Raw genomic sequence first — 8,655 nt, 5'->3', positions numbered from 1 at the left:
CACTGACCCCTTTACGGCAAGTTCAGAAGGAGAGAGGGGAAGCTTGCAGTAGTTCTAAGCCTGCTAGCCTGCTCTCTGGGGCCTAGTGCAACAGGCATGAACTATCCTCCCCCAGCCCTTGCCCATTCCCTTGTTAGCTATGGTTTTCCCAGTAGTAATGTATGGCTGTGAGAGCTGGACTATAAGGAAGGCTGAGCGCCGAAGAATTGATGCTTTCGAACTGTGGTGCTGGAGAAGTCTCTTACGAGTCCCCTGGACTGCAAGGAGGTCAAATCAGTGAATCCTAAAGGAAATCAACCCTGACTGCTCATTGGAAGGACAGATACTGAAGCTGAAGCTCAAATATTTTGGCCACCTAATGTGAAGAGAAAACTCTCTGGAAAAGACCCTGATGCTGGGAAAGACTGAAGGCAAAAGGAGAAGGGGACAGCAGAGGATGAGATGGCTAGATAGTATCACCGATGCAATGAATATGAACTTGAGCACACTCCGGGAGAGAGCGGAGGACAGGAAGGCCTGGCGTGCTATGGCCCATGGGGTCACGAAGAGTCGGACACGACTGAACGACTGAACAACAACAACAAGATGGGCCAATTGTCAGTGAGCACCAGAAGTTCTCCAGCTGCCCCAAGTGCACTTAGGCCCAAGGTAAATATTACTATCCCCACATGTAGGCCACAGGAAAACTTGTACTCACACTGAGGTTGCACATGGGGAGTGTAATGTTGAAATGCGGCTACAGTTGCGCAGCCCCAGTGTGTGTCGCATCTGCCCTCCAGCACTGCACGCTTCTAGTGGCAGTGGTAGCGAACAGGTGCTCCGTGTGCTGGGAAACATCACGCAGACAAGAGCTTTTACATTACACAGCGTTACATATGTAAGACCTTTCCTTTGGCCTACATATGCAGTAACATTGAAAGTAGGACTTGGTGACTGCAGCAGGGCATACAGGAGGCCAGAGAAGCAAATAAAAGCACCTTTACTCACTTCTTTTAGGCAACCTCAATTTCTTCCAAAATGGCTCTGTAAGGAAGCCTTGGGTTCCTGACTGTATCTTCTTGTGCTCAGGTGGGGGACTGTGCTGCCGCTGCCTCTCTCTGTACACACAGCTCTCTGTTTTCCAACATTTATTCAGCTCATCTACATACTTGTCAGCTGTTCAGAGCAAGAGAGCAAAAATAATCCCTTGGCTTGTGATAGGAGCTTGTGACTCTGACTGTGTCCTAACTAATGGGCTGTTCTCTAGCACGCTTACAGCTCAGCACTCTGCTGCGTAAGGCAGAGTTAGGTTAAGGGGGAGGAGAGAGATGTGACTGTTGCCGGTCCAGGAAGACACAGAAGACAGACAGACAGAGGGATTTTGAAAGAGAGACCTTTGGGAGAAAGAAAGTTCATAGAAGGAAAGCTTTTCGAGGAGGAGAGCTTCCGCTATGTTTTAATGCCACTTTAAGGAAGCAGAAAGAAAGGAGTGAATCCAAGGAGTGTTTTACTATGATGATTTAGGATCAGGACCCAGCAGATGCAGAAATGGAGGATTAACAGAGACTCAGTGACAGGTACCTCCTCTGCTTTGTGTGTCTGTGGAGCAGACAGGACCTTGCTGTTGGTGGCTGTGGGAGCAGGGGTGTGTTGCTTGTTAAACTCTAGTCTCTACCCACCTGGAATTTCGATTTCCAGTTTGGTTTTCTGTGTGTGATTGAGATGGTTCACTCTCTGTTTTGTTTTGTTGCAGAATAAGCAGGCTGCCTAGCAAATGCCGCCTGGTCCCCAAGATGGAAGTGCCGAGCGTCAAGGACTTTCAGTGGAAAACTCTTGCACCTCTGCCCAGCCCGAGAGTCTATTGCTCCCTGGTGGAGGCTGGTGGGCAGGTCTTTGCCATTGGGGGTTGCAATGACAATGGCGTTCCCATGGACTGTTTTGAGGTGTATTCCCCTGAAGCCAACCAATGGAATTCCCTCCCTCCCATGCCTACAGCCAGGGCTGGCGTAGCTGTGGCTACGCTGGGCAAGAGAATAATGGTGATCGGAGGCGTTGGAGCCAATCAGATGCCCTTGAAGATTGTGGAGATGTACAACATAGACGAGGGCAAGTGGAAGAAAAGAAGCTCCTTGAGGGAAGCCTCCATGGGGATCTCTGTGACCGTGAAAGGCAAGAGGAATTCTTTTACTGAAGGAGTTGGTGACACCATAACATTGACATTCAGGAAAGCCCCCCTCCCTCCCCAATTGTATTTCTTCTCAGTAATTTGATTGGTAGGGCTGAGTCAATTCTCCTTACTCAGAGACAGGTCTTGTCAGCGGGGAGCTATTGGCCCACTTGGCTACATGCCTTTGACTCCTGTACCTGGGTTGCTGGAATGACTTCCTTTAAATTGCTGTGGGTGAGGTGAGGTGATTTTTTTAGCAGCCTGGCCTAGAGCTGGCTGTGAAGCCTATCTTGTAAGAGTACAGCATTTGTTTCCCTGACCTCTGCGTCGCTTGCAAAAAAACAACAGCCAGGCACATTCTGTATCCCTCCAAATTTAGGATGGTCTGTGCTGTGTGTGTTTTGCAGAACTGCTTTTGGAGTTCTTGAAGGACAAATAAATCAGTGCTTTCAAGGGCCTGGAGCAATTTGAAGAGCTTTTCCAGATCAGGGTACAAGAAATGTGAAAGCAAAGGTCATTTTGAGAAAGGGAGCCAGTGCGGTGTAGTGGTTGGAGTGTTGGAGTGGGAGCCGGGAGATCTGGGTTCTAGTCCCCTCTTGGCTATGGAAGCTCACTGGGTGACTTTGGGCCCATCACAGACTCTCAGCCCAACCTACCTCACAGGCTTGTTGTTGTGAGGATAAAATGGAGAGGAGGATAAAGTACGCCACCTTGGGTTCCTTGCAAGAGGAAAAAGGCGGGATATAAATGCAATTAATAAATAAATAATAAATAATAAAGCTGTATGTAATAGAGGACTGGACTCCCCCCGCCTGACCCCCCAAAAGCATCTCTGTGCCTCACTTGACAAGCTGCTTCTGAAATCCTGAGCCATTTCAAATCTTTTGCAATGCAACGTGATAGAACTGTTGTTAGGAAAGAGAGAGTCAAAAGCCTCACATCACCCAAAGAAGGCCTTGACTGCCTGAAATGGTGCTCCAGGGAGGGGGGCATGGCTTAGGAGGCAAGCATCAATTGGAATTTAGCTAGGACCAGAGAATGCACATTGTTCATTGCTGCTCTACATTTGTGGAACCCCATTCTCTGGACAATGATTGTAGATAAATCCATAGCAGGATTACTGTGTGGAAGTCATATCTTAAGTCTTGGGTTGGGCTACACCAGTCTTCCCCAAGCCAGAACCCTCCAGATGTGTCGGTCTGCAACTCCCATCAATCCCAGCCACCAATGGTCATGCTAGCTGGGGATGATGAGATGATACTCCATCACATCTGGAGGGCCCCAGCTTGGGGAAAGCTGGGCTAGATGATCTATGGAACCCTTCCAGCTCTATGAGCTTCATGGATGCCATGTTTATTTTAATATTTAAAGCCCTAAGCAGCTTGGAGATGGGGTACCTTAGGAACAACTTAAATGTGACACCATTCATGCAATTATCAATTGTCTGAATGGTTTTTAAAGTGTAAATAGCAAGAGTGGGGGCTTATCCAGATCAGGATCCTGGTGGGGGTGGAGGCTTTAACACATTGCCCCCCAACTATGGTCCCAATCCTGATCAGGGGAGTGTGTGCGTTGTTTGAACTAGAAGGAGAGCTTCCATTGGTGCTTTTCCATTGTGACTGTCTGCTCCCACATGACCTGTCCACCATTTAAGATCCCATCCTTAGATGAGATACAATGGGCAAGTACATGAGATGGGGCCTTGACAGTGGTGATACCAAGAATGTGGAAGACCCTCCCGATGGAGATCTTCCCAGGCCCTTTCTTGTCTTGTTTTTATGCACCTATGAAAGACTTTTAAAATTTGCCTTTCTTTTAACATGTGACTTTTAAATCTGTTAATTGGCTGCACTCTGCTGTTTTAATGTCTGCTTTTAGTAGTGTTCCTTTTTTGATGAGATTTTTTCTTGTTTTTTTATTTGTTTTAAGCTGCTCTGAGTGCCTTTTTATAACAGAAAAGTGAGATAATCAGTGGTGGAGTGGTAAATTTTGAAGTGCAGGCACTCATCCTGACAGTCCCCATCGCCATGCCCCCAAGAAGGAGAGTCCAAAAACTCGGGCAGCTGTGTTGGTCCATATCAGCAAACCAATTCTAGCACTTTCCATCTCTGCCAGGAGCAGGTCTTTTGTAAAGCTAATGGGTCTTAATTGCCCATTCAAGAGCAAGCCACCCACAAACACTTTGCATTATAACAGAGAATAATATATTGTTGCTGGGAAAATTAATTCCCCCCTTCGCATCCCTCCACTCCACGCCCCTGCTGCAGCACCTGTGAGGATGCAGCTACACTCAGAGGGAACAGAGAATTCTAAGGGGTTTGTGGCAGATAATATCAGCATCTCTGTTAATCAAAAGTGCCTGCCTTGCATCCCTGTGAGCCCTGGCTCCTTTACACCACTGGAGATAATAATAAATATAATGAGTGTTTTCATTCAGGGGCTGTCGTCATATTGCATACGAATGCATGTATTAGACCCAGACCTTTAGCTGCTGGAAGTTTTTCTACAACCTGCCCTCTGCCAGCAGCATTTCCCCAATAGGGAGAAAAGCGTATTGGAGGGAGCAGAGAAACTGTGGCCAGGGAAAGACTTAGGTGCACACACACACTCTGCCTTGCATAAATATTCACACCCTTTTGACTTTTCCTCATTTGGTTGTGTTACAACCTGGAATTAAAATGGATTTAATTGGTATTTGTATGATTTGATTTACACATACATAACCTTTGAAGGCGTAAAATATTTTTTACTGTGGCACAAAAGTTAATTAAACAAAAACAAACTGGCATTTGTTGGTTGCATAAGTATTCACCTCCCTGAGTCAATTCTTGGTAGAAGTACCTTTGGCAGCAATTACAGCTGTGAGTCTTTTGGGGTAAGTCTCTACCAGCTTTGCACATCTGGATCCCACAATTTTTACCCATTCGTCTTGGCAAAATTACTCAATATCTGTCAGGTTGGATGGGGACAATTGGTGAACAGCAATTTTCAAGTCTTGCCACAGATTCTCTGTCAGATTGAGAGGGCCATTCTAAGACATTCAGGTTCTTGTTTTTAAACCACTCCAGTGTAACTTTGGCTGTGCATTTAAGGTCATTGTCCTGGTGGAAGGTGAACCTCCATCCTAGTTCCAGGGCCCTTGCAGATTGAAACAGTCTTTCCTGTAGAATTGCCCTGTATTTGGCTCCATCCATCTTGCCCTCAACCTGACCAGTTTCCCAGTCCCTGACAATGAAAAGCATCCCCACAACATGATGCTGCCACTACCATCCTTCACCGTGGGGATGGTGTTCTCAGCGCAATGAGCACTGTTGGCTTTACGCCACACATAGGGTTTTGTGGTAAGGCCAAAGAGTTCAATTTTGGTCTCATCAGACCAGAGAACCTTTTCCCACATGTTTGTTGTGTCTCCAACATGCCTTTTGGCAAAATCCAAATGGGATTTGATATGGTTTTTTTTCAGCAATGGCTTTCTTCTCACCACTCTTCCATAAAGCCTTTGCAGAGCATCCAGATGATAGTTGTCCCATGGATGGTTTCCCCCATCTCAGGTGTGGATCTCTCCAGCTCCTTCAGAGTTACCATTGGCCTCTTGGTTGTTTTTCTGATGAATGCCCTTCTTACTCAGTCACTGAGTTTTGATGGACGGCCTTCTCTAGGCAGAGTTGTGGTTATACCATATTCTTTCCATTTTGTAATAATGGATTTAATGGTGCTCTGGGGGATGTTCACAGTTTGGGATTTTTTTTTATAACTCAACCCTGATTGATGCTTCTCCAGAACTTTATCCTGGACTTGTTTTGATAGGTCCTTGGTCTTCATGATGCTGTTGGCTTAGATATGCTCTTCAACAAAATCTGGGGCCTTCCAGAAACAGGTGTATTTAATCTGAGATCATGTGACACTTGAATTGCACACAGGTGGACTCTGTTCATCTAATTATGTGGCTTCTGAAGGCAGGTGGTCGCACCAGAGCTTAGGGGTGTCACAGCAAAGGGGGTGAATACTTCCGCAATCCAGTATTTTATTTGTAAATCATTTTGTAAAATATGTACATTTCCCCCCTACTTCGACATTATGGACAATTTTGTGTAGATCAGTGACAAGAAATCCTAATTAAATCCATTTTAATTCAAGGTTGGAACACAACAAAATGGGGGAAAGTCAAAGGTGGGTGAATACTTATGCAAGGCACTGTATGCACACCTCCAGTCGGATTCTCCACACCAACTTTTTTTTCCTTTCTCAAGTTGCTTTGATTTTTTTTACGGGCACTGGGACTCTAATATGTGTGTTTAACTGTAATGTGCCGTTAGCCCTTCATACACACTGAGGCAACCTCTTCATGGGCTGCTGAGATAAATCAAAGATAAATTAGAAGCCAGTTCCATGTTTGCTCTTTTTGTCTCCTCTCTCTTGCTGTTCTTTCCAGACTACAGAATCTATGCAGCAGGTGGGATGGGAGCAGACTTGCGCCCTCACAACTATATGCAGCATTATGACATGCTAAAGGACATTTGGGTATCTCTGGCAACCATGCCCACGCCCAGGTATGCTGCCACCTCTTTCCTGCAGGGCACAAAGATCTATGTGCTGGGTAAGAATGGGCCTTGAGCCTCTTCCTCGTACCCTTATGCGTTTGACTGGCCATTAACCTAACCCTTCCCCTCCCCCTCCTTCCCAAGAAGTTCAGAAAGCTGCCTTCTATCCCCCTGCCCCAAACAGCCGCTCAAAATATGCAATGCATTCTCCGGAGTTCTCAGGGATTAGAAAGGTCAGACCTGCAGCTGGGCCTCCAGGTCAGTTTTTTCTGCAGAAGTCCATGGGCTGCATTTATTGTACAAGATGGAGGAAAATAATATTTTCATGAATGGAACTCTCCCATATTTTAGGACTAAAGGGCAGATATGGTTGGCACCCACAGATGTATCTTTCCCATTCAGTGTGTTTTGTTCCCAAAATTTGTTGTGCACAAGTTTGTTTTTTTTCTATTTTAAAACTTCTTCTTCTTCTTCTTCTTCTTCTTCTTCTTCTTCTTCTTCTTCTTCTTCATAGTAGTAGTAGTAGTAGTAGTATACTTGTAGTGTAGAAAATGTTCAAGAATAACTTTTTCCATTCTTGCACTCCTGTGAAGTAAATCATTATAATCCCCCTTTTAAGGGAAACTTAGGATGAGAAATTTGCCCAACAGTGCTCAGCAAGTATGTAAGGTAGTACTCGAATACAGGTGTTCTAGGATAAGATCCTACAGGCACCTATGCCACATTTGTTTTCCATCTACATTCTTTATATACTAGGGTATGTGGCCTAATAAAAAAGGAATCCAGTATTCAGCAGCAAGGGAACTAACGTTTTGCACCGAAAAACACTGAATCCTGTGGCCTGTATTTATTATACAAAAGAAGCACATTTGTGTGTATTTTCTTATTTTGCAAGTAGAGAATTAGGTCTGAGACCCTCGTACATACCTTGAAGAGGAAAACTGCTGTTATGAGGACAGATGTACAAACTTTCAAACTGACTTGAACCTGGAACAGCCACTTCTTGTTTCCAGGAGAAGCTGCCTCTGCAGAGTGCTAATTAGCTGGTTCTTGTATCACTCTCAAAACCAGCTCCCCACTACTTCATCCTGCTGTGCAGAATGCTGATCAGTTGTCTCTTCTGGCCATCAGTAGAGGCCTGAAAGATGGGGAGAAGCCACCCGGTCCTGGGAGAAATGTCCTTATCAGCCCTTGTTCTGGTTCCAGTAGCCATGAGGACAGGCAAAACGTTATGCAGAGTACTCAAGCCATGCCCCCAACAACTTAGACCCTTTTCCCCACTTCTGCTGTTTCACTAGGCATTGCTCAAACACTTTTATTTCTAGGCATAAGGAATAAGATAGAAAAAGGAGGAGTAGAAAGAAGAGGAAGAAGAGGAGGAGTTCTCAGCTCAGGGTGCTTCCACATTAAGCATTTCGCATTTACTCAGTTTTTATGGGACAGCAGCACAATGCTGTCATTCAGACATTGTCCTTCTCTATTTCCCTGTGGTTCTTCTGTCTTTCTCAGAATGCAGGAAATCCTTTAGGAACACAGAACTGCAATGCCCATAGGTGTAGACAACTTTAACACTGCTCTTCCATCTTTTAAAAGGGGTGAGGTTTTGACGTATGCGGTGATGTCTCAGGCAGGTCAACCTCAGGCAGGTCAACCTACCTTCAATTTTACGTTTCCATCAGTTTTACTATTTTTTCACCCTGTTGTTGTTTCTAACCAATCTTTCAATTAGAGCTAAAATGCTTTTTCCGGTGATATTTTCTTTAATATATTAACAAATTAGTAAACAGTGCTTAAATGAAAGTGTGTTCTGGTGATATCACTATAATGCTAATTTAAAAAAAAAATTAAAAAATGAGTCCCCACTACCTTTCTGTTCAATGCCATATTAGCAACATTGCTGTTCCCCGCATTTTCTTTCACTTTCTTTAAATAATACCACATTTTCCCTGCTCTAAAAAAACTCGCCAA

General features: G+C 44.9%; 1 protein-coding gene across 3 annotated transcripts in view; it reads left to right on the top strand.

Annotated features, from left to right (window-relative positions):
• The first annotated feature begins 1,318 nt into the window (after nt 1-1,318).
• KLHDC8A (kelch domain containing 8A) overlaps nt 1,319-8,655 on the top strand; it is a 29,254-nt gene continuing 21,917 nt past the window's right edge. The window contains exons 1-3 of one of the 3 annotated variants that reach the window (XM_084853264.1): nt 1,319-1,556; nt 1,733-2,148; nt 6,579-6,743. In XM_084853264.1, coding sequence (XP_084709390.1) covers nt 1,773-2,148; nt 6,579-6,743 — 541 coding nt within the window. In that variant the 5' untranslated portion in view covers nt 1,319-1,556; nt 1,733-1,772. Of the gene's footprint in view, nt 1,625-1,732; nt 2,149-6,578; nt 6,744-8,655 lie in introns of all 3 variants that reach the window. The other 2 variants (XM_084853265.1, XM_084853266.1) reach the window with 2 other exon arrangements.

This window comes from Heloderma suspectum, chromosome 4, assembly GCF_057233095.1.
Source record: "Heloderma suspectum isolate Gila_16-S chromosome 4, 16-S_ref, whole genome shotgun sequence".
Classification (NCBI taxonomy): Eukaryota; Metazoa; Chordata; class Lepidosauria; order Squamata; family Helodermatidae; genus Heloderma; species Heloderma suspectum.
The sequence above is the reverse complement of the archived record's forward strand: the minus strand, read 5'-3'. Positions and strand labels throughout refer to the sequence as shown.